Source organism: Budorcas taxicolor, chromosome 16 (genome assembly GCF_023091745.1).
Source record: "Budorcas taxicolor isolate Tak-1 chromosome 16, Takin1.1, whole genome shotgun sequence".
NCBI classification, from domain to species: Eukaryota; Metazoa; Chordata; class Mammalia; order Artiodactyla; family Bovidae; genus Budorcas; species Budorcas taxicolor.
In genome coordinates, this window is record NC_068925.1 from 7,492,460 (window position 1) to 7,518,997 (window position 26,538).

The 26,538-nt window shown below is 38.7% G+C and overlaps 1 protein-coding gene across 1 annotated transcript in view; it reads right to left on the reverse strand.

The window, feature by feature from the left end:
* LOC128061747 (complement factor H-related protein 4-like) overlaps window positions 1–26,538 on the reverse strand; it is a 97,233-nt gene that overhangs the window by 47,344 nt on the left and 23,351 nt on the right. The window contains exons 3-5 of the mRNA XM_052654123.1: window positions 20,094–20,276; window positions 18,332–18,508; window positions 10,969–11,157 (exon numbers count right to left, since the gene is read on the reverse strand). Of these exons, the coding sequence (XP_052510083.1) occupies window positions 10,969–11,157; window positions 18,332–18,508; window positions 20,094–20,276 (549 nt within the window). The remainder of the gene's footprint in view (window positions 1–10,968; window positions 11,158–18,331; window positions 18,509–20,093; window positions 20,277–26,538) is intronic.

The window sequence follows — 26,538 nt, forward strand, 5'->3', positions numbered from 1 at the left end:
GCCAGTCCAAGTTCGATGCATGAGACAAGGGCCTCAGGGCCAGTGCACTGGGATGACTTTGAGGGATGGGATGGGGAGGGAGGTGGGTGGGGGCTTCAGGATAGGAGACACATGTACACCCTTGGCTGATTCATGTCAACATATGGCAAAAACCACTACAATATTGTAAATTAATTAGCCTCCAATTAAATTAAATAAATTAATTTAAAAAATGCTATAGGAACATGCAGCATTAGATTATAATAGTAAAATGCTAATAGTAATATATAAATAATTACTTTAAGTGTAAATGGATTAAACTCTCCAACTAAAAGACACAGATTGGCTGAATGGATAGAAAATAAGACCCATATATAGGCTGTCTACAAGAGACCCACTTCAGACCTAGAGACACATACAGACTGAAACTAAAAGGATGGAAAATATATTCCATGCACGTGGAAATGAAAAGGAAATTGGAGAGGCAATTCTCATTTCTGACCAAATTGACTTTAAAATGAGTATTATACAAGATAAAGAAGGGACATTACATAATGATCAAGGAATCAATCCCAAAAGAAGACAAAATTCTAAGCATCTATGCATCCAGCATAGAAGCACCTCAGTACATAAGTCAAATACTAACAAACATAAAAAGGGAAATCGACAGCAACACAATAATAGTAAGGGACGTTAACACCCCAGTTATACCAATGGGCAGATCATCAAAATAGAAAATTAATAAGGAAACACAAACCTTAAATGAAACATTAGACCAAAGGGACCTAATTGATATCTTCAGCATTTTCCACACAAATCCAAAAGAAGACACTTTCTTCTCCAGTGTGCTTGGAACATTTTCCAGGATAGACTATCAGATCAGATCAGTCGCTCAGTCATGTCCGACTCTTTGCAACCTCATGCACTGCAGCATGCCAGGCCTCCCTGTCCATCACCATCTACCAGAGTTCACTCAAAGTCACATCCATCGAGTCAGTGATGCCATCCAGCCATCTCATCCTCTGTCATCCCCTTCTCCTCCTGCCCCCAATCCCTCCCAGCATCAGAGTCTTTTCCAATGAGTCAACTCTTCACTTGAGGTGGCCAAAGTACTGAAGTTTCAGCTTTAGCATCATTCCTTCCAAAGAAATCCCACAGCTGATCTCCATCAGAATGGACTGGTTGGATCTCCTTGCAGTCGAAGGGACTCTCAAGAGTCTTCTCCAACACCACAGTTCCAAAGCATCAATTCTTCAGCGCTCAGGTTTCTTCACAGTCCAACTCTCACATCCATACATGACCACTGGAAAAATCATAGTCTTGACTTGACAGACCTTTGTTGGCAAAGTAATGTCTCTGCTTTTCAATATGCTACCTAGATTGGTCATAACTTTCCTTCCAAGGAGTAAGTGTCTTTTAATTTCATGGCTGCAGTCACCATCTGCAGTGCTTTTGGAGCCCCTCAAAGTAAAGTCTGACACTATTTCCACTGTTTCCCCATCTATTTCTCATGAAGTGATGGGACCGGATGCCATGATCTTCGTTTTCTGAATGTTGAGCTTTAAGCCAACTTTTTCACTCTCCTCTTTCACGTTCATCAAGAGGCTTTTTAGCTCCTCTTCACTTTCTGCCATAAGGGTGGTGTCATCTGCATATCTGAGGTGATTGATATTTCTCCCGGCAATCTTAATTCCAGCGTGTGTTCTTCCAGCCCAGCGTTTCTCATGATGTAATCTGCATATAAGTTAAATAAGCAGGGTGACAATATACAGCCTTGACATACTCCTTTTGCTATTTGGAAACAGTCTGTTGTTCCATGTCCAGTTCTAACTTTTGCTTCCTGACATGCATATAGGTTTCTCAAGAGGAAGGTCAGGTAGTCTGGTATTCCTATCTATTTCAGAATTTTCCACAGTTTATTGTGATGCTCACAGTCAAAGGCTTTGGCATAGTCAATAAAGCAGAAATAGATATTTTTCTGGAACTCTCTTGCTTTTTCCATGATCCAGCGCATGTTGGCAATTTGACCTCTGGTTCCTCTGCCTTTTCTAAAACGAGCTTGAACATCTGGAAGTTCACGGTTCACATATTGCTGAAGCCTGGCTTGGATAATTTTGAGCATTACTTTACTAGCATGTGAGACGAGTGCAATCGTGTGGTAGTTTGAGCGATTTGGGGCATTGCCTTTCTTTGGAATTGGAATGAATTCTGACCTTTTCCAGTGCTGTGGCCACTGCTGAGTTTTCCAAATTTGCTGGCAGATTGAGTGCAGCACTTTCACAGCATCATCTTTCAGGATTTGAAATAGCTCAACTGGAATTCCATCATCTCCACTGTAAAGGAGCAATATTACATAGGAATCTGGAATGTCAGGTCCATGAATCAAGGCAAATTGGAAGTGGTCAAACAGGAGATGGCAAGAGTGAACATCGACATTCTAGGAATCAGCGAACTAAAATGGACTGGATTGGATGAATTTAACTCAGATGACCATTATATCTACTACTGCGGGCAGGAATCCCTTAGAAGTAATGGAGTAGCCAACATGGTTAACAAAAGAGTTAACCAAATGGTTAACCAAAATGCAGTACTTGGATGCAATCTCAAAAATGACAGAATGATCTCTGTTCATTTCCAAGGCAAACCATTTAATATCACGGTAATCCAAGTCTATGCCCCAACCAGTAACGCTGAAGAAGCTGAAGTGGAACGGTTTTATGAAGACCTACACGACCTTATAGAACGAACACCCAAGAAAAAGAGGATAGACTATATTTGGGCCAAAAATCAAACCTCAGTAAATGATTAAACATTGAAATTCTATGAATTTTTTCTGACCACATACTATGAGACTAGATATCAATTACAGTAATAAACACAAACACTTGGAGATTAAACAATATGCTTTTACATAATGAACAGGTAAGTGAAGAAATCAAAAGGCAAATCAAAGAATTCTTGAAACAAATGACAATGAAAACATGACAACTCAAAACCTATGGAATGCAACAAAACAGTTCTAAGAGGGAAGTTTATAGCAAAAAAAAAAAAAGAAAAATAAAGAAAACCATCAAATAGACAACCTAACTTTACACCTAAAACAACTGGATAAAGAAGGACATAAAAAAAAAAAAAAAACTTAGTAGAAGGAAAGAAATCCTACAGATCAGATCAGAAATAAATGAAAAAGAAATGAAGGAACAATAGTAAAAATTAATAAAACTAAAAGGTGCTTCTTTGAGAAGATAAACAAAATTGTCAATTAGTCAAATCCATCAAGAAAAAAGGGGACAAAAATCAAATCCACAAAATTAGGAATGAGAAAGGAGAGGGTAACAGACAACACAGAAATACAAAGGATCATAAGGGGTTACTATAAGCAACTATATGCCAATAAAACAGACAACATCTATTCTTAGAAAAGTTCAATCTACCAAGACTGAACCAGGAAGAAATAGAAATTATGAACAAGCCAATTACATGCACTGAAATTGAAAATGTGATTTAAAAAACTCCCAGAAAATTGAAGCACAGAGCCGGATAGTTTCACAGGTGAATTCTTGCAAACATTTAGAGAAGAGCTAATGCCCATTCTTATCAAACTCTTTAAAAAAACTGCAGAGGAAGGAACGCTTCCGAACTCATTCTACAAGGCCATCATCACCCTAATACCAAAACCAGACAAAGACAACATGAAAAAGAAAATTACAGGCCAATATCATTGATGAAAATAGATGGAAAAATCATCAGCAAAACTCTAGCAAACAGAATTCAAAAATACATTAAAAAGATAGCACACTATGATCAAGTTGGGTTAATCCCAAGGATGCAAGCATTCTTCAATATACTTGTGTATATCCATCAATGTCATATACCATATTAACAAATTGCAAGATAAAACCATATGGCCATCTCAATAGAGGCAGAAAAAGCTTTTGAAAAATTTCAGTACCCCTTTATGATAAATACTCTTCAAAACATGAGCAAAGAAGGAACCTACCTCAGCATAAATAAGGCCATGTATGAGAAACCGAGAACAAACATTATTCTCAAAGGTGAAAAACTGAAAGCATTCCCTCTGAAATCAGGAAAAGACAAGGGTGCCCACTCTCACCACTATTAGTCAACATTGTTTGGAAGCCCTTGCAACAGCAATCACAGAAAAAGGAGAAATAAAAGGAATCCAGATTGGAAAAGAAGAAGCAAAACTCTCATTGTTTGCAGACAGACGATACTATACATAGAAAATCCTAAAGATATATTCAGAAAATTGCTAGAGGTAATCAGCGAATTTAGCAAACTGACAGCATACAAAATGAATACACAGAAATCACTTGCATTCCTCTGTACTAACAATGAAACATCAGAAACAGAAATTAAGGTATCAATACCATTTACCATTGCAACAAAAAGGATAAAATGCCTAGGGAAAAAACCTAAGGAGACGTAAGAGCTATATACAGAAAAGTACAAGACACTGAGGAAAGAAATCAAAGACAACATAAAGAGATGGAGAGATATTCCATGTTCCTGGGTTAGAAGAATCAACATTATGAAAAGGACTATACTACCAAATATAATCGGAAGATTCAATGCAATCTGTATCAAAATACCAATGCTATTTTTCACAGAATTAGAACAAAAAGTCATAATTCATATGGAAACACAAAAGACCTGAATAGCCAAAGCAATCTTGAGAAAGAAAAATAGAGCTAGAGGAATCAGCCTTCCTGACTTCAGACTGACTACAAAGCTTAGGTATCCAGACAGTATGGTACTGGCAGAAAAACAGAAATAGAGACCAATGGAACAAGATAGAAAGCCCAGAGATTAACCCATACACCTACGAATAACTTCTGTTTGACAAAAGAGGCAAGAATATACCATGGGGCAAATAGAGGGTCTTTCATAAGTGCTGCTGGGAAAACTTTGACAGCTACATGGAAAAGAATGAAATTAGACTACTTTCTAACACCATACACAAAGATAAACTCAAAATGGATGGAAAACACAGGCAGAACGCCCTTTGTCATAAATCACAGCAAGATCCTCTATGACCCATCTCCTAGAGTAGTGGAATAAAAACAAAGATAATCAAGTGGGACGTAATTAAACTTAAAAGCTTCTCCACAGCAAAGGAAACTATGAATAAGGTGAAAAGACAATGCTCAGAATGGGAAAAGAAAAATAGCAAATGAAACAACTGACAAAGGATTAATTTCCAAAACATACAAGCAGCTCCTACAAATCAATACCAGAAAAACAAACAACCCAATCAAAAAGTGGGAAAAAGACCCAAACAGACATTTGTCTAAAGACCTAAAATGGCTAATAAATGCATGAATATATTCTCAATATCACTATTAGAGAAACACAAGTCAAAACTACAATGAGACATCACTTCACACCAGTCAGGATGACCATCATTAAAAAGTCTACAAACAATAAATGCTGGAGAAGGTGTGAAGAAAAGGGAACCCTCTTGCACTGTTAGTCGGAATGTAAATTGATACAGCCACTATAAAGAACAGTATGGAGAGTACTTAAAAGCCAGGAGTAAAACCACTATATGACCCACCAACACCACTCCTACGTATATACCCTGAGGGAACCAAAATTGAAAAAGACACATGTACCCCAATGTTCACTGAAGTTCCATTTACAACAGCTAGGACATGGAAGCAACATAGATGTCCACAGATTAATAGATAAAGAAGCTGCGCTACATATATACAGTTGAATATTACTCGATCATAAAAAGGAATGCACTTGAGTCAGTCCTAAAGAGGTGGATGAACATACAGCCTAGTATACAGAGTGAAGTAAGTCAGAAAGAGAAAAACAAATATCATATACTAACACATATACATGGAATCTAGAGATATTGTACTGATAAGCCTATTTGCACAGCAGCAATAGAGACACAGACACTGAGAACAGACTGATGGACACGGCTGGCAGGGAGGAAGTAGAGGGTGGCATGTATGGAGAGGGTTAGCATGCAAACTTAAACTACCATATGTAAAATAGCCAATGGGAATTTGCTGTATGACTCAAGGAATTCAATCCAGAGCTCAGTAACAACCTAGAAGGGTGGGATGGGCAGGGAAATGGGAGGGATGTTCGTGTGGGAGGGGACATGGGTAAATCTATGGCTGATTCTTGTTGATGTTTGGTAGAACCCAACATAATACTGTAAAGTAAGTATACTTCAATTAAAAATAAATAAATATAAAATAAACAACCACCCACCCCTGAAATTCAATATGCCAATGGACCCAGGAGGAGGCTCGCTCATGCATGCATGAGGTAAAAGGCAGACAGATCTCTGTCTTGACTGTGATGCCTACAGTGGCTCATGAACTATCTCAATTTCCTCTCAGCTGCACTCTAGCAGTCCTGGAAAACCTATCTTTAAAATTCATGCATGGATCTAAGTCCTTCTGTGAAACTCCAGGTATTGACAAGTGGACCTCTGTCTGCTTCATTCACACATCCTTCCACCCTGTGGCCAGATCCCTGTGGTTACAACTGACCCAGAGGGAAGAGCAACCTTTGACAGACCACCAGTGAGCTCGCACATAAATGTGGCTTAAATCTGTGGCCCAGAACAAGAACACAAGATTAGTAGCACTGAAGCATATATATTGTCATATGTGAAGCGGATTGCCAGTCCAGGTTTGATGCGTGAGACAGGGTGCTCAGGGATGGTGCACTGCAATAACCCTGAGGGATGGGATTGGGAGAGAGGTGACAGGGGGGGTTCAGGATGGGGAACACATGTACGCCCATGGCTGATTCATGTCACTGTATGGCCAAAACCACTACAATATTGTAAAGTAATTAGCCTCCATTTAAAATAAAAATTTTTAAGTAAAAAAAAAATTAAAAAAAGATGTAGTGCTACTTTGGGGGAAACAAAGGACAGGCTGTCAGTACCATTTCTTGTGCACTAATGTATCTAGACAAGACATACAAGCACAGGAATTCTGACAAAACAGGGATGAGAAGTGTCAGCAGGTACCACTATAGAAGATCCGAAATAGCTGTGGAGTCTCTAGCAGGGTTGAAGGAAGTTGTCTCTCACCCAAAGGAGACTGGAACTTTAATTAGAAAAACAGCACCACAAAACTTCAAGGAACATGAACTCAAAGTACCATGACACCAACAAAGTATAAAAATCTTCAGTATTCACATCCAATTGGCAATGTGTGATTTATCCAGTGAAGAATTCAAAATAGCCATTTTAAATAACTTGGTGTGTTATAGAAAATACAGTAAGATACTTGAACAAAAGCAGGAAAACAATAAACAATGGACAAAACAAGCAGTTTAATAAAAATATACAAATCATAAAAATAACCAGAAACTCTGGTGCTGAAGGTTCCAAGGATGAAATGAAAAAATTCATTAAAGAGCATCAACCACAGAGTCAAAAACGTAGGAGAATCTGTGAGATAGATGATATATCAAAGTTACCCTGTCTAGGGAGATTGAAAACAAAATTAAATTAAAAAAAAAAGAATGAAAAAGAACAAAGAAAGGCTACATGATCTATGCTACATTGAAAACAGAACTGATTTGCAAATTACTGAAGTTCCAGGAGGAGAAAAGGAGATGAGGCAGAAAACATATTTAAGGAGTAATGTCTGAGAACTTCCCAAATCAAGGATGCTATTTGAATATCTAAGTTCAGGAAGCTTACAGGTGACCAAACCAAATCAACTTTAAAAATCCTCTCCAAAACACGTTTATAATAAAGTTGCAAAAATCAAAGAAAACTAGAGAAGCCTTCAAGCAGCATGAAGAAAAAACAAACAAGCTAACAAAACTAAAACCTTGAAATTTACTAAGAAGACTTCCTTTGGATCTTAGCAAATCTCTCAGCAGAAACCTACCCGGCCAGGAGAAAGTGGGATGATATATTCCAAGTGTTGAAAGAAAAAACTACCAAAGAAGAATACTTGAAAATATCATTCAGAAAAGAAAAGAATATAAAGATTTTACCAGACCAACAAATACTGAGGAAAGAGAACACAACTAGACCTTCCTTGAGGAGGGCATGGCAACCCACTCCAGTATTCTTGCCTGGAGAATCCCATGGAGTGACGAGCCTGGCGGGCTGCTGCCCACAGGGTTGCAAAGAGTCAGACACAGCTGAGGTAACTGAGCAGGCACACAGACCTTCCTTACTGAAACACTAAAAGGAATTATTGAAGCTGAAATAAAAGAATGCTAATTCATTCCATGAAAATACCTAGTACACTGGTAAATTTAAGTGCACACTCACATTCAGAACACTGCAGTACCTTGAGATGGAATGTTAAACACAGCTATTTAAGAGTTAAAGTACAGGAATTAAAAATTACTATAGCTACAATTATTTTTTAATTAAGTACATATTATAAAAAGAGGTAAATCATGACATCAAAAAGATAAAATGGAGAAGGGTAAAAGGAAGGAGATTTAATATGTGGATGATGTTCATATACTATCAGCATAAAATACAGTGCTCTCTCTGTAAGGAGTTTTATGTAAATCTCAAGGTAAAAGAAGCAAGAATCCATACTAGATTCACAAATGGTAAAGAAAAGTTTATTAAATGCCTCCTACTACTACAAAAATCATGAATTCAAAGAGGCAAGCCATCAGAGGAAGGAAAGAATTCGGAAACTATAAAACATCCTGTAAAATAAAAAAGATAATATTAATACATCCTTATCTATCAATAATTACTCTAAATATAAAGGATTGCATGTTTGCATGCTAAGTCACTACAGTTGTGTCTGACTCTTTGAGACTCAATAGACTGTAGCCCTCCAGGGTCCTCTGTCCATGGGATTTCCCAGGCAAGAACAGTGGAGTGGGTTGCCATTTCCTTCTCCACTATTCTCTTCTACCTCAATGAAATTCTTAAGCAATTAATCTGAATTACTTATCAGACAAATCATCCATATCTATTATTTTGGGTCAGTAACTGAAAAACTATTGTATTTCTCTGTTAACATTTTAGTCCTTTGATGTCTATGTCCATTGAAGTCTCAAGTTGCTGTGTTTGCATTTAAAGAAGCAGTCACTCCCTCCAGTCTTTACAGACTGACCTGGGAAGGGAAGTGCACTGTCACATTGATAGGGATTTTGAGACTTTTCAGACATTTTTAAAGGAGACACCTGTCCCATGTACTCAACTCCTCCTAGGAAAGAATTCTGAAGCTCATATGCTTCTATCCACACAGCACAGACAGTCTCTGTGCTGACAGTTTCCTGGCTGCTTCCCTGGGGCAATGTCAAATGCTCACATTCATGTGCTTTCTCACAGACCCACGGGGACAGGTTGGCTTCTAGGTGTCCCACAGGCCATCTGCAAAGGTCTAGGTGCCACCATGGGGACTTACACAGGGAGCTGGCCCTGGGGAGGGGATGTAGATGAGATGAGGGGCCCAGGGGTGAGCAGAACCACAAGCACAGTGTCTGCAATGGTTTGGGGCTCCCTGGTGGGGTCTCCACGTGGACAGTAGAACCCATGTTCCTTGAAGAATTCTAGCCCTGGATGCTGTGCTCCTGGTCTTTCCCCATCCCAGCCATGTAGGTGACCCCAGTGGTGTGGATAAGGAGAGAGAGAAGAGGGCTGGAAGATGAGGACGCAGCACTTGCTCACATGCTTTTATTTTCCCCACAGGTAAAATCCTGTGCTGAGGGGTCTGTGTTGGTACTTCAATCTTTGTGCTCTAGCAGCATGCTGTCGTGTCTCTGCTAGACTCCTGGACCCCCACAAAGATCCTCTTATCCACAAATGATGGTCAAAGTCTGTGTTTATATCAGGAGAGACAGTGAGACTCCTGACATCTTTCTGACCTCACTCTGTTATTACAGGTTTCTTCTTTGTGGATCTTTTCCTATTGTCTTGACTAATGTCTATCAATAGGTACATGTATTTTGTTATATGGAGACGGCAATGGCACCCCACTCCAGTACTCTTGCCTGGAAAATCCCATGGGTGGAGGAGCCTGGTAGGCTGCAGTCCATGGGGTTACGAAGAGTCGGACATGACTGAGCAACTTCACTTTCACTTTTCATTTTCATGCGTTGGAGAAGGAAATGGCAATCCACTCCAGTATTCTTGCCTGGAGAATCCCAGGGATGGGGGGAGCCTGGTGGGCTTCCGTCTCTGGGGTCGCACAGAGTCGGACACAACTGAAGCGACTTAGCAGCAGCAGATTTTGTCACATACTTATCAAGACGTCTGTAGGTACACTCATAGACACTTGTAAACAATAAAATTAAATAGGTCCGTTGGCAAAACAAGAATTTGATATAAACTTTTTGAGTGGATAATACAGCTGAGTCTTAGAAAATTATGAACACACTGGGATCTCAGCCCAGTTTACTCACTGACACGGATGCATCTGGGAGGAGGAGACCAGCCACTCTCTGTGCAGGTCATTGTGTTCTGATCATTTTGAAGACTGTAGCCTTCATAGCAGCGAACTTTTACAGTTTCACCCTGTAAATATTTTTCTTCACGATGTGGGTTATATCCATTTTCCAAATAATTGAAAATACATTGTCCTTAGGATCATAAAATTAATATGAAAGAAGTACAACATAAATTTGGGGAAATAGTACATTAAAGATTATAGAATTTACATAAGAATGCATTAGTATTCAAATAAAACATGTAACAATAAAAATGGAAGCTACTACCACATTTGTGGAAAATGAAAACGATAACATTCCATATTATTTGCCTTTAGTTTTATGACTAAAATATGTATAAATGATGCAGATATTAATGTAAAGTCTCTGTATCTCTCACAGGATTTACATGAAAAGCCTCTAATAAAGGGAAGTTCTATTGGATTTTTTGCTCATAGAACTCATCCCTTGGCCTTACTGTTGTTACATAATACTTAACTGCACTCACTTGTCACCTTTTGTCTCTTCACTCTTTCAAAGATTATGCATATAAACTTAAAGAGATTTACTTACTGAGGCACGGTTCTTCTGGAGACCATCCTTGTGCTGTGCAAGTCAGGTGGTCCCAGGAACGTTGTGAAGGAGGCACAAAATACCGATCACAGGAATAGATAAACTGTTGATTTACATGTGCTGGAAAGTATCCTCTGTATGAATAATATAGCCATCCATGTTTGATTACTGGATAATCACAAGGTTTCCCTTGGAATTAAAATAGCAGAAATAATGTTTTACCTCAGTATACAATTTGAATTAATATTTCATTTATGAATTATATCCTTGTTCAGTTCATTACATTCATTGCATTACGGTTTATAGGAAAAAAAGTTATAGAAAATTCAGATGATTGAAGTATATAAGGAACTCCTTGCTAATGAAGATCAAAGTATGTCTTGTGGGTCATATTATGTAAAATTTGTATGTGGATTCTCTTGGTAGGAAACTATACAGATCTATTAAATAAATTCTCCTTAAATACAGAAGTTCCAACCTTGGTTGACTAAATTAGCATCTTAATCAAGAGATGAAAGTACAGATTTTATCTTGTGGCTCATCTGCTTTCTTTTTCTTTCTTCTCCATTCTCATCAGAAACCAGAATCCTGACATTTATTCTCATACCAAGTCAATGTAGGAATTAAACAGATTTTTTTACAATTATCATTCATTAGTTTACTTTTCTGTTTATTGGAAATATGTGATATATAGAGAGAACCACAACAATTTTTCATTGATCAGATCACACAGAGTAACATTCTTATTTATCCATCAAACTAGACTTGAAGATATCTTTTCCCTTGCTTGTCTAATCAGAGACATGAACAATGACTAATTCTTAATATTTAAATGGTTAAGATGAAGGGAAACCCTTGTCACTTATGGTCTAATTTTAATTGGAGAATGATGTATTTTTCAGTATTTCTTACAAATATTTTAAATGAGGTATAACATAATTACATTTTATTATCAGCATATATTGAGTAATTTTCATGTATATGCTTGCTATGTGAATTATAAAATTTGCTTTTTGCATATCTTAATCCATTTCTTTAACAAAGACTTGTCAATTATACCCTCTCATGGCCTATAGTCTGCATTTCTCATCACTGATAGATTTCCCCCACTTTTTTGAAGCTTGTCTACATTTTTAAGTTTGAAATGCTTATGCAGTTTGATTCCTGTTAAGTAATAGTCTAGGTTTCTGTCCACTAATTTTGGGAGATTAGAACCTTGTCTCTTCAGCCTTGAATTTTACAAATTTCATCATGTATGTTCAGATATGTGTATCTTTCAATAATTCTATGTTGGGCAAGTTCGAGTCCTTGTATTTGCAAGAACCAAGTGAAAAGAACACAATTAACCTTGTCATTACATTGTAGAGGAGAGATCTGAGTTCTGATGATCTGATTTCAGAACTAGTACATTTATCATTTTGATGCATCACAGAATATGAATACAGTAAAACAGTCCTCTGACACTCACTTCCAAAAGGTACACAAAGAGAGCATAATTAAAAGTAAGCATCATTACTATCACTGGCGTGAGCTATTTTCCTCCTCTCTTTTATTTGGACACATGTGAATCTGTCTTTGTCTCTCTAACCAGATCATTTATTGAAGCACATATAAGAGTCCACTATAGTTAGAATGGCATTGACTTTGTCAGGACTCAGAACAGCCTCATTCTTCTCTTACGCTCCTACCAACACAGGTTCAGGTCTCATGAGCAGGCTTGGCTGTCCATCATAATGTTGGCTCAGATTGATCTCAAAATTGATAAAAAGTATTCACTCAGTTTTAAAGTGTTTCTAGTCTTTCTGTACCTCTGCAACTTACTCCAAAGATCCAGGCCCAGGATCTTATAATTTTTAAGTTTAAGTTTTAAATGTCATGTTATTAGGTCCACCCTCACACATGGGAGTCGTTCTGAGTGATGAATTTGTCCTAATATAGGTTCACTTTCAGCACCTGTGTATCATTCCAGATGCATCTCCTTTGCAGCATTAAACTAGCTGATGATACAAAAGAGGAAGGGAACAGGCCTGACAACAAAGTCCTGCATCTGATAATCAGCTCATCTAATGAAACTATGAATATTGATAAGCTATTTAAATAGTTCCCTCATGTTGTCAACAAGAACTTCACAAGGTGCCTTGTGGGATAACCTTGTTGTGATATAAATAGAATTGGGCTGATCTACCATTTTCAAAGGGCTTCCCTATGGCTCAGTGGTGAAGAATCCATCTGCAATGCAGCAGACACAGGAGATGTAGGTTTCATCTGTGGGTCAGAAAGATTCCCCTGGAGAAGGAAATGGCAACCCACTGCAGTATTCTTGCCTGGAGAATTCCATAGACAGAGGATCCTGGTAGGCTACAGTCCAAAGGATCACAAAAGTTGTACACGATTGAGCGACTAAGCACACAGCACCATTTTCACAAATCCATCTTAAACAAGATTAAATGTTTTTCTTAAAATTCTTATGCAGATTAAAATCTGTTTCATACTGCTAATACCTTCATTTTAATGGAACTTATGCTTTGAAAATTCATTTTAAATGTATGCTTGGAATTACCATTAAGGTCACTGAACTGTTTTATATCATTACAGTTTTCTTTCATGGAATAACTGGTTTAAGTATGCTGAAATTTTACAGTGTACTGTTAGAAAGAAGATTGTTTAGAGGCAACTTAGAGGAAGTTGAGGAGTAAAGGAAGCATCCCCAGAAAAGACTCTGTTCAGCTCACCTGACGTTTTTCTATATGTGATGGTTTTAGGAAAGTCCACAACACCTTCCACACTCCTCTCTCCAAATATTAAAGCTTGAGTCCTCACTACTGAGTGTGCAGGACTTAGTGCCCATTTCTCATGATTACACATGACTGTTGTGACAGTGTGACAAACTGATACCTGATGTGGAGGCTTCCTCCTCCTTGTCTGTGGTCACTGGCCCTGAAGAAAGCTAGCTGTCTCACGAGCTAGCTGCAGAGATGCCCACGTGGTCAGGTGCTGAGGCCTCTCCCAAAAGCCAGGAGAGTGAGCCAACTTGGAAGCAAAGCCTCCAGCCCAGCTGAGCAGCCAGGTGACAGCAGCCCAGGACATTACCCAGTTGCCACCCAAACAGAGTGACTCAGAATTAGCCAGCGAGGCACTTTCCTCATTCTGAGCGACAGAAATTCTAAGAATATGGAGGTGTGTGTTCTTAAGCCAATACGTTTTTTTGGAAAATTTGTTAATTAAGAGTTTAATTGTCTAATACAATGGCTATCCCAGTTATAGTAGTACAGGCAGGTTTGATCCTTGGGTTTGGATGATCCATTGGAGGAGGGCATGGCAACCTACTCCAGTATTCTTGCCTGGAAAATCCCATGGACCGAGAAGCCTGGTGGGCTACAGTCAATGGGGAGGCAGCACATGACTGAAGCGACTTAGCATGCAGGCATGGAGGCATGCAGGCATCTACTACAATAGGTGTTAGATAATGTGAGTTGAATATAATTCCTCGGATCCGATATTACAATTATTTTGCATGCTAAAACTTCCACAATTGCACCCATAAATTATGAAAAATAACTGCGCATAAATATTCAAACATTTAGCTTTAAGACCACTTTTAGAAAGAGTTCAGTTGTTAGTGAGAAGACAAGTGTTGCATTGGAATGTCTGGTGAAGAGTTGTCAAAGTTTCACATTTCTCTTTCATGTTGTGTACTCCTTCTCCTCTTATTTAGAAATATGCCTGTAGACTTATCTATAATTGATTAACAGACCATCACTCATATACCTGGGAATCAGGAGAAACTGAATTAAATAACATATCTGCCTGCTCCTTAGCAAGAATAATGGTGATGCAGCATTTCTTATAAGTGATCTGGGGCCTGAGCTACTATTTTTTATTGTTTTTAATTTGTGTGATTTTTTATTCATTATTTTCTTTTTTTTAAGATCCTTTTTTTAAATTTATTTATTTTAACTGGAGGTTAATTACTTTACAATATTGTATTGGTTTTGCCATACATCAACATGAACCCACCACAGGTATACTTTTAATTGTAACACTTAGGACTAGACAGGGAGCTTTATTGTGCTGTAAGTCTTGTTCATGAAAAAAATTGCCAAATGGTCTAAAATAACATGCAACATATTATGAGATGAATAATGCAGAGTGATGCATATTCTATTCACATCTCGAATTTCACAAGGTATCATAAAACTCAGTAGAGTTTTCATTTAAAAGAACTTGAAGACAAATGGATTATTAAAGAAAATGAAAGACAAAAACATCATAATGAAGAACTTATAAGCTTACTTTTTTGGAGTAAAATCTTTGTTTTTACTATTTACTTATATTAACACATCTATATAATTTAATTTTTTGTTTTTTTATTAGTTTTTATTGGAATGTAGTTGTTTTACATTGTTGGGTTAGCTTCTGCTGTACATCAAAATGAATCAGTTCCATGAATATATATATATATATGCATAAATATATATCCCTTTTTTTTAAAATTATTTCCTTCCCACTTAAGTCACCAGACAGCATTGAGTGGAGGTCCCTATGATACACAGTAAGTTCTCATTAGTAATCTATTTTATTCAAAACAGCCAGGACATGGAATCAACTTAAATGTCCATGAACAGAAGAACAGAATAGATTAAACCCAAGTCTCCTGCATCGCAGGCAGATTCTTTACCACCTGATCTTTTTTAAATAAGCCAATTGCTTTGCTGTCTCGGCTGCTGCAAAGGCGTGTGTCTCTTCTGACGAATGGCTTCCAGGCTTTCTTTGCATAGACGTCTTCCTACATAAACTTGACCCGCAGTCCCTCCTACTTTCTAAGCACTTGGATTCTTTTGTTCTTAGAATACACTTATTGGAACAATAGAATAGAAATATTTTTACTTTTTGGTTCATTATTTGCCTTAGTTCATCTTTTTTTTTTCATACTGGCATGAAAGCTCTTGAAAGACATACCACCTTCCTCCACTGTATTCTTCACAATTACTCTTAGGTAACTTCTGGCACATATTAGGTGCTTTCTGACAGCCTGAAAGTGAAATTACCTGGGCTCTGGACACTGTTGAACAAGCCTGGCTTGTTCCTCTAACAAGCTACCCCTGTGTGTCTATCTGAAATCTCTATCCCGAACCTCTTGTTCTCTGTCACAACCAAGCCTTTTCAGAGTTATGTCCACGTGCTATATTGCATTTCTTATTAACAATTTATTTAGCAGATTCTAAGTACGTTTTTCCCTGTCTACATCATCTTAAACTGTCTCTCTCACAATTAATGTTGGCATCATATTTTTAGTCTTTTAACCTGGCTTATTAACTGAATTAGAAGTATTCATTAGTGCAACTATTCTAATGTAATTAGTTTACAAGTTCCTTGACTAAACTCTATGGCAGGCATTATGACAAGTGTATATGAATATTTTATTTTGATAGCTAAAAGATATTTTGAAATATTAGAACATTTGTAAATATTAAATCTTTTTACAGATTCAGAGGAGTGAACAAAGCTTCAAATAGGTTGTTGCCCTTAGATTCATACTTAGCAAGTCGTGGAATTGGATATAGGACCATTTCAGGCTGATTCCATAGGAATTACTATTAGTCAATTTATTATCCCTTGCTCTTAAATCATTTTCTTCTGTCCAATCTATGCAACATTCATTCTGACATGTTTTCTCCTAAATTCTCTGGGTCCTCCTTTCTTTCTGTCCACTTTGCCGTCTATTCTTCTTCTGTCAGACACCTCAGCGTTGGAAGCTTCAGAACTCAGTCTTGAGCTTTCTTCTATTTTCATTCTACATTCTTTTCTAATCTGATGTCATCATTTAGAGAGTGATAATCAGTCTATGGTTTTTCCAGTAGTCATGTATGGATGTGAGAGTTGGACTGTGAAGAAGGCTGAGTGCCAAAGAATTGATGCTTTTGAACTGTGGTGTTGGAGAAGACTCTTGAGAGTCCCTTGGACTGCAAGGAGATCCAACCAGTTCACTCTGAAGGAGATCAGCCCTGGGATTTCTTTGGAAGGAATGATGCTAAAGCTGAAACTCCAGTACTTTGGCCACCTCATGCAAAGAGTTGACTCATTGGAAAAGACTCTGATGCTGGGAGGGATTGGGGGCAGGAGGAGAAGGGGACAGCAGAGGATGAGATGGCTGGATGGCATCACTAATTCGATGGATGTGAATCTGAGTGAACTCCGGGAGTTGGTGATGGACAGGGAGGCCTGGTGTGCTGCGATTCATGGGGTCGCAAAGAGTCGGACACGACTGAGGGACTGAACTGAACTGAACTGAATCTCATGTGTATATCTCCTTGTTAAACCTATGCATTCAGCACTACAGTTGATGTATCTTATGTTTATGGTCCCCATTGGCCTAACCACAATGTGTTCAGGTCAAAGTTGTGATGCTCTCGTGAGAGTGTGCTTTCTCCTGCCAGTACCACGTACAAAGTCGTTTCCATTTGCTTGCTTGCTTATGAGAAAATGGTATTCAAAACATGAGTCCTATCAACTTTTGCTCTTTCTGACAATCAACATTTAGCAACTTTACATGCATTTATTACCAGCAAAATATATCCCAAATTTATTCTCTGCTCAGAATCACTTCAGCCAAGAATTTATCTAATCCCCACACTTTTTCACCCCACATGGTTTCTTGAATCTTCTCTTGTCCAGCATAAGCACAGCATACAGAAAAATCCACAGCCTTCAAAAATCCAAATAAAATTATATCATTCCTTTTCTTAAAATTCCCTATGCCTTTTCATGAATCATAAAATCAATCAATGTTAATATGCCTTGAAATAACCCAGCTCCTTTCTCCTTTGCCTCATATCAGCTTCAGCTCATAAAATTCTCTCTCATTCAGTAGAATACGCCCACCTTCATATTTTCCAAATATTACTTTGCTGCCAAAGTTTGCACATAACTCTTCCCTTGGCTTGAGACACTCAACATCCACTCAGCTTACCAGAAACTGAATCCCTATTTCCAACCCTGGAAAAAACACGTCTGATTGGCAAAATAAAAGAGATCCATGTCATTGTCCTCAGAACTTGTCAAAGTCAGAAAATAAAATCACCTGTCAAAACCTACAGAATTTAACATTCAAGGTAGGATGTATAAGCAGAAACTCAGGAGCAAATACTTGAACATGTTGCAAGACCCTGTCATTTTGGTATTGAGTGAGTCGCTGGACTTTAAAACTTCCCCTCCTTCTAGTTTACATTAAAGTAGAAGGAAGCATCATTCCTTAAAGATGATTCTAGATCACTGTAATTTGGTAAGAATCAAACACTTCTGAACAATTACTGTTAAATTTTGCTTATCTTGAAGGAAAGAACATCTGGAAAAGAGCACTTACCATAGCATGCAGCTTTATCGGACCAGCCGTCTTGACCACATACTATGGAGCCTGTGGTGCGTCCATCTCGAGTCTCATACCCATCAAGACATTCGTAGTCCAGGCTGTCATTCAGCTTGAACCACGTGCCATCACTTTTGACTTTGGCCTTCTCAAATACTGGCCTGTCACAGGACTCTAAGGGATAATGGGATTGTGATTTCATTTCTAATACTATTTAGTGGGCAATTTGATTGAGTTTCATCTCAAGGGAAAAGGGCTTCACCAATTAGTATGTACTAATCATAAAATATTAGCCAAGAATGCCAGTGATATATCACTGTCCTGAAATAATTACTCAAAGTGAAAACAGGTGCGTTTCTATGCAACATTTTTCTCAACACTTGATGTTCCTGAATTATTTCCTTTAAGAACATGTTCCTCAGTTGCTGTACTTATGCATTTTTTCCAATGCTAGTATTAAAATAAGCCATTACAGAAGTATTGTACTATTTTCATAACAGCATTTTCTGAAGTAATATGCCAAATTAATCAGCAGTTGTGACATATTTGCCAGAGAAAAACTTCATTGAAAAAAAGTAATTTTCAAAAGGCAAGTTAATTTTTTAAAGATGCTATAAAATTTTTTAAATCCACATGATGATTTTCCTTTTCCAACTATATTTCTAATGGTTGTATATTCTTTTATACTTATCAAGGTTGAGTACAGAAATAATTCTTCATTTATAGCTATTTACAAAAAAACATGTTAACAATTAATCTGTTTTCACTAACACCATAGACAGATGTTAATAGTTTAAATAATTTACTTCAAATTTTCATAATGTGTTAAAGCAAAATTATACTAGTAAAATATAATAGAGACACTTTTCATAAAAGACTGTTAAAATGGAAAACTGTCATATATTAAAATAAAATAAGTTTGATATGTGCAACTTTTTTCATTTTGAGGGTTTAGTGCTTATAGCAAATATAGACACTGGAAAAAATACAATGCAAAAGTAGAAAGGGATATTATAAATACCCACTTTACTTAAAGTGACTATGTAAAATATCACTTCAAAAATATCACTGTGTAGTTTTGGGATGAATAAGACAAACTCATTCATTGTTCTTAGAAAATCTTCATAAACATCTATGTGTTGCTACAAGAAAAATCTTCAGCACAGCAGAATTTGGTCCTGTCTAGAAGTGTTTCTCTGTCTCCACTAACTAGATGTTTATGAAGATTTCCTAAGAATTTTTCACAAGGATATCTATCCTAGAGATTCAAACATATGAATTATATATCATATTATTTGAAGTTTATGCACCGTGGCCTCATATCTTTGCTTAACAACATAACTTTTAGGCTTAGGAGTAGAGACTCTGGCTTAAGAGTCTCCTAAAATAAAAGCAGATGCAATGAGCATAAAGGTCTCAGCTGAAAATAAATGAATATATCCTGGAAGAGAGGTAAAGCTCTTAGCAAAATTAGCTTAGTCACAGGATGTTTTAAAGTGACAAATCATTGAACTAAATAGTACAACAATATTCTACTCCACTAATAATTAATCATTAAAGGCAAAAAAAAATACATATTTCAAAGCATTGTTATTGATTTTTTCAAATACAGCCATGGAACCACAAAACACTTCATATGATCCTGTCCCAGCAAAAAACAAAAAAAAGAAGAAAGAAAAAAGGAAAAAATAACAAAGTTAAAGAATACTTCTGTATAGTTATCATCAGGATAAGAATACTAAGATAATGAATTACTTACTAATACATACAGGTTGAGCTGACCATCCATTTTGCAGACATGTAATTAACCCTGATGTCTTACCATCTGCTGTTACATAGCCTGGTTTACACTTATATTCTGTTTGTTTATTTAGGGGATATGTAAAGGTAGATTCAGACAAAAATCCATTCTCAATTCTTATTTCAGATTTTGAACATGCTTCTAAAAGGGAGAAAGCATTAAAAAAAGGTAAGCACATATTTGATATACATTTCATAAGGACCCAAATAAGGTAATGATACAAAAAAGGGAAGTTGCTTATGACTATAAACCAAGAAAATTTCTAATCATTTAAGGTCCTGTGTAAGAGAAAAAAAAAAAAAAGAACTATGAGTTTCCAAAGATATTAAACCAAAACACTTGATTTCTATTTTCTAGAGCAAAGCAAGATTTAAAATACTCCGGATCCCTTCTAGGAAATTATTAGAAATCTGTCTGTGTAAAGGGTCTGGAATCCCACGGCACGTCAGAAGTCTTTTAGCAAAATGGGTTTCCTTTCCTGGGGCTTGTCGACAGTTTTGCCTAGTCTGGCTCTCTTACACAAGCCAGAACACAGATCAGGCGGCGACCACAGAATCTTCCACCATGGTTACCCCAGCCTTTGCCTCTGAGAATTTGAAACGCTGTCATCAAAACTGAGTGCTTAAAGCCATATCAGTACATGGAGTTCAATGAAGATGACAAAGATCAATATATCCATTCATTTTACTAAGGACAAAATGTTGATCCTTCAAACCATGAATAACTAAACTTGGGAAAGTACAATTCTGTCACCTAATAGATATCTTCATAGAATTCAGACAATTTTTTATAGTACTTCATGGATAAAGAAGAAATCAAAAGAGAAAACTTTGAATATTTTGAATTGAATGAAAATAAAACCACGATAAGTAAAGTTTTATATGATTTATGAGATGACACAAAAATGTGCTGAGGGGAATTTTTAAATTGCATAGCAATAATAGTAATGATAAAGACTGAAAATCAATCATTGCTTTTCCTTAAAACTGAAAATAGAAAAGCAAACAAGCCCAGCATATATAATTTGGAAACACTGCAGTGACATTAGAAAGAGAGTGGAATAGGCCACCTTGACCTCTCCTTCCCTCCACAGACACACTGAATTAACAGCTATGTGTGTATCAGCTCCTTCTATTCAAAATAGAAACAGTAAATGAGAAGTTCTGCATTCAAGGCAAGTGAGAAAATGCCAAAATCCTAAGTGGGAGGGAAAACTAAGACACATTCCTGCAATAAAATCCATGCAGCAGAGGACCATACAGTTTGAAGGGAACATTCAACTCCCAGCTTCTCCTGGAGGAGCGAAGAGTTTGATCCACCATCTAGGTCTCTGATTCTGCAAATGCTAGTCCAGGGTCCAGCTTCCAATTTACCTGCCTCTGGGAGGCCTAGGATTTCCAATCTCCTGGGATTATAGAAATGAAGTGGCAGTTATGAATCTGTACCAGCACTTCTCACAGGTCTTCCCCTAGCTTAATGAAGAGTGAGCAACTCCCAGTTTCTCCATGGAAGGAGTCAGAAGGCACATGTGGACCTTCATCTTTTCCAGCTCTGCCTGAGGAATTGGCTTCTAACTAACCTGTCCCTGAGAGCTGATAAAATCCAAAATTTGCATCTGTGCCTGGGCACTACAGAGAGCTAAATCATGGTGCAGAAGGCACAGAGTTTGAAGTAGCAAGCAGGCATTAACCACAGCTCCTTTCCCCAGGTCAGTGCAGAGTGAGCTAGGTGATAAACTCCAGTTGCCTGCTCCACCAAGTATTCTGACTTGTAGATCACTGTGTACTCTCTACTCCTGGAGGAGGCTGACTACAAACACAGAAGTTTGGATGAGCAGAGAGGTTAGAGAGGTAACCAAAATTCTGGCCAGGCTGATTGAAAAGGCTGAATTCTGGAAGGCTCTAATTCTGAGGCCAATCTGTGAAGGACAAGTGGATGTTTAGTCTAATGCACAGATATCAACACAGAGACTCCAGAAAAATGATCAACTGAGAAGTATGTTCAAATGAGAAGAACAAGATATCCATTGCTTTTTATCCTGACCCAACAACAGAATTCAACAACCGCCCACAGCAATCCTGACTTGGAGTGAAGTGTGGGCTCTATACCATACTGAGATCCACGATGGAGAAGAGTAGGTGCACGTGGAGGTCATCTCTCTCCACAGATACATCAGGAATATACCTCCAGACACAGAAGATCTTGCAGAAGCCAGCTGAGAACCTGACCACTGGAAAAGAATATATAGAACCAGGCAACACTCAGCAGGACAAAGGAAGGAGGGCAAGAAAAGAGGAGAGTGAGTAGAACTGGATCTGCATCTGGGGTCGGGAACTGAAGCAGAGACAGAGCTGCACGGGAGGGCAAATGTTTGCAACAAAGGTGAAGCACTGAGACTGCTAGAGAGTGAAGCAGCTGACCAGTGAGAGTCTCAATGGAATGAGGATCATACAGACAATCCTTGCCACAGCTGTACCAACACCAGACAGGGATGAAGGTCTCCTAGAAAGTACTTCAGGTTGGAGCTGGAACATAGAGATTGGAAAGCAATCCCAGGGCAAGGTCTGCTGTTGACTGAAGGGAGATGGTGTGAGGAAACCTGAGAGAGGAGAGCATGCTTATGAAGGAAAGCCAGCTAACCTGGAGGCAGTGTGATACTGCTGAGTCACACACAGAGGATGGAGCCATCTCTATAGCCTCTCTCTCTGCACATATCAGCACCAGACAGCTGAAACAACACAGGGAGGGTGGCCTCTAAGGACCTGACGTGCAAAACAACACAGAAGGACACCAGCCAGGGTTATCTTTAAGTCCCCGATGCGAAGAACAACAGACAATGACCCCAACTGGGGGGCCTGTAAGCGCCTGAAAGGGTCAAACAACTGAGAAGGACCAGCCAAAGAGACCCTCTGATGGCCAGGTGCCAGAAACTAGGAAACGACTCTAATAGGACCACCGCTTCTGCAGCTGAGTCAGTTGGTTTCCCTGCACGCTTGGCACTGCCAGGGTTCCCATAATTCAAGCAGCTGTGTCACCTCCATGCTCAATCCTCATTGGGCAGAGCTGTCAGAAGCTCGAAAAATCCCTATTAGTCACATATCACTGGTGACAATAGCCACAACTATGTATCTGGCATTGCCATGGTCCCCATTATCCAAGCTCCTGTGTCACTCCCTAGCTCAATCCCACAAGGACAGTACAAGCAGAGGCTACAAAAAAACACTAAGGGCATCATATTTCCTGCTGTCCTAGCCAGTGGCTCCCCTTAGTACCTGGTGCGGCCAGGGTCCCTGCAAACCAAGCAACTGCACCACCTCCACATTCAGTCCTCCCTGGGGCACACCCAAGTCCTCCAGGGGAGCCTCAGGAGTAAACACTTGTGGACGACTCGCATGCAAAGGTGGAGATAAAACCACAAGTGAAATCCAGGGTCAGGTGGCTAAGGAATAGAACCAAAACATTCCCATCAGTGGTATAAGCTGAAGATTGAAATCACATGATCAACTGGCAGACTTTGTATCTATGGAATATATAAAGGACAATGGGAGTTCCTGGAAAAGAAAACACACTAGCACTGGCAGATGTGGACATTAGAGCAAGAACATGCAAGAGTAGGACCAGATTAGAGTCTGAGCTGTGGCCACAACAGGTAAGAGGCCAGCCCAGAACTGGAGGGCAACCTAGGGAGGTGAGGTGGGCTGTGACTGACATTGAGGAAAAGGATGCTGACAGCTGATCCAAGAAAAATATGTATTATTCTTATACTTTAATTTATTTAGAAGTTGCTACTGGGGTTTTAAATTTTTACTTGTTTTTTGCTCTCTGTTGTTGTAGCTGTTGATTTTAATACTACAATTAAATCTATTTACACTTTTGAGAAATTTTTTTAACCACACATTTAATTTCCTTTAAATACTTCTGCCTCTACATTGGTCTTTTGTGGTTTTGAGGGTTGTTTTCCTCTTTAATTTTCAAAGTTTTTTAAAAAAATTATTATCACTATTTTTCCACATATATTCTTTTGCTTGCTTTTCTTATTCTTTTTCTGTTGCTTCTTTTTCTTTAATATATGTAAAACTTCTTTATCTACCTCTATTTAAATTTGCTTTTCTAGCATTTTTCTTTTTTTTCTTTTTCTTGCATTTCCTCACTATGTTTATTAGTCTGTTTTGCTTTAGTTGTTTTATTCCCCAGTTGACATATGGCTCTGAATTTGTTTTCCAGTTTACACTTTTAGTCAGATTAGTTAATAACTAATTGATATCATTCTTAATTTACTTTGCTCACTGGATCAATCTCTTCTACTTTTTTTTTTTTTTCCACTGTTTTGGTTTTGTTTATGTGTGTATACGTGTGTGTATATTTCCCACTTTTTTGCTAGTACTTGCCTGATTTTGTATCTGCCATTTGTCTGAGGTTTGTAGTTTGTTTCTTGTTTTAGTGTGTTTGTTTTATCCCCTTTAATGCCATTACAAACCACCTGTGGAATCTCACTTTTCTGGCTAGAGTTCAGGCCCAGAACCTTTGAAGTGGGAGCACTGACAAGAGTCTAGACTGCTGTAAAACTCCTAACCCCAGGGAGTATTTATTAGTGAGAATTCCCATAAAAGCCTCCACCTGTATACACCTGGCATCACCCAACTGCCAGCAGCACCCAGTGTAGGATGCCTCACCAAAAAAAAAAAAAAAAAAAACAAGATAAAAACACAAACCCAGTCATTAGCAAACAGGACTGCCACCTCATACAGCCCTGCCCATCAGAGGGGAGATAAAAAAGAAAACTTACCTCCTTTCACCAGAGCACAAACAAAAGTCACATCCAAAAGAAGCCTACACAAAACCAGTGACAAAACCTTACACAGCAAGGGCAGAAACCAAAAGGAAGGAGGAACTCGACATGAAAGCCTGAGAAGAGGAGACATCAAATGTAATAATGAAAAAAAGGAAAAAAAAGCAAAGGTAAAAAAATATTGCTCAAATGAAGGAACAAACTAGAAGCACACAAGACCTAAAAAAAATAAAATAAAATAAACCCTAAGAGGAAGTAGTTCAAATACCTGATAAAAATTCGGAATAATGATGGTAAAGATGTTCCAAAACCTTGAAAATAGAATGCATAAAATGCCAAGAAGCAATCAACACAACTAACACAATTACCAAGGATATAGAAGAAATAAAGAATAAACAAACAAAGATGACTAACAAAATTACTGAAATTAAAAATACTTTAAGGTAAGGTGAAGTCGCTCAGTCGTGTCCGACTCTTTGCGACTCCATGGACTGTAACCTACTAGGCCTCTACGTCCATGGGATTCTCCAGGCAAGAATACTGGAGTGGGTTGCATTTCCTTCTCCACGGGATGTTCCCTACCCAGGGATCGAACCCAGGTCTCCTGCATTGCAGGCAGATGCTTTAACGTCTGAGGCACCAGAAAGAAGGCAACATAACAGGGAGGGGGGAAAAAAACACACACACACACACAGAATACGTGCCTTAACCACAACTTCAAGCGGAGAAATATCTCAAACACTCACTTCTGCCACCAGCAAGTGGGGGAGGCACTGTTGCATTACTTAGGGTTAAGGACAAGTCCTGAATGCCCTGAGGACAATCTGAGGGAGCTAACATAAAATAGCAGCACAAACTGTGGGACAGAGAGAGAGAGGGAAAAAGAGAGAGAGAGAAAGAAAAGCTCTAACCTAAGCCACATCCTGGCCCGCTCACAGAACAAAGGATTGAGCGAATGCCAAAGGAGAGCTAGCAGGCTGCAGACCAGCTCCTTCCCCACCACCCCCTAACCCCCTGCCCCACTGGAGGCAGAGAGGCAGGCAGGTGACAGCCAGAGCCAGAAGGCAAGGGGCAATTTTGGCCCCAGAGACGGCATCCTCCACCAAACTGGGAGCAGGCTCCCACTTCCTAACCACGTCTTCCAGGGATATTGGTCGGTTGACATCTGCCAGGACGGTTGCAACCTGAGATCAGCCCTTCAGGGGAGACACACGGCACACCTGAGACAGCACTCTTGCAGCGCACCCAGTAAACCAAGAGATGGGGACCAGAGAGGTGATAAGACGCACTGCACACCTGGGACAGTGTGCTCGCCAAGCACCTGGTTACCTGAAAGTTCCCCTTCCAAGCAACCTGGAGTCTGAGCAGTGAAGACAGGGAAAGCGCAGGTACCATGAGCTAGGGCAACCCAGTGTTGTCCATACACTGTGAGCACCGCCCACACATGCCAGTGATATTTGTTTGCAGTATTCCTCCCTCCCCACAGCACTACTGAACAAATGAGTCTAAATAAGTGGCCACCTCACCCCCTTGTGTCACAGTGGAAATAGACACTGAAGAGACTTGCAAACAGAGGAGGCCAAAATAAACAAATAACAGGGAACTGCTCGCTAA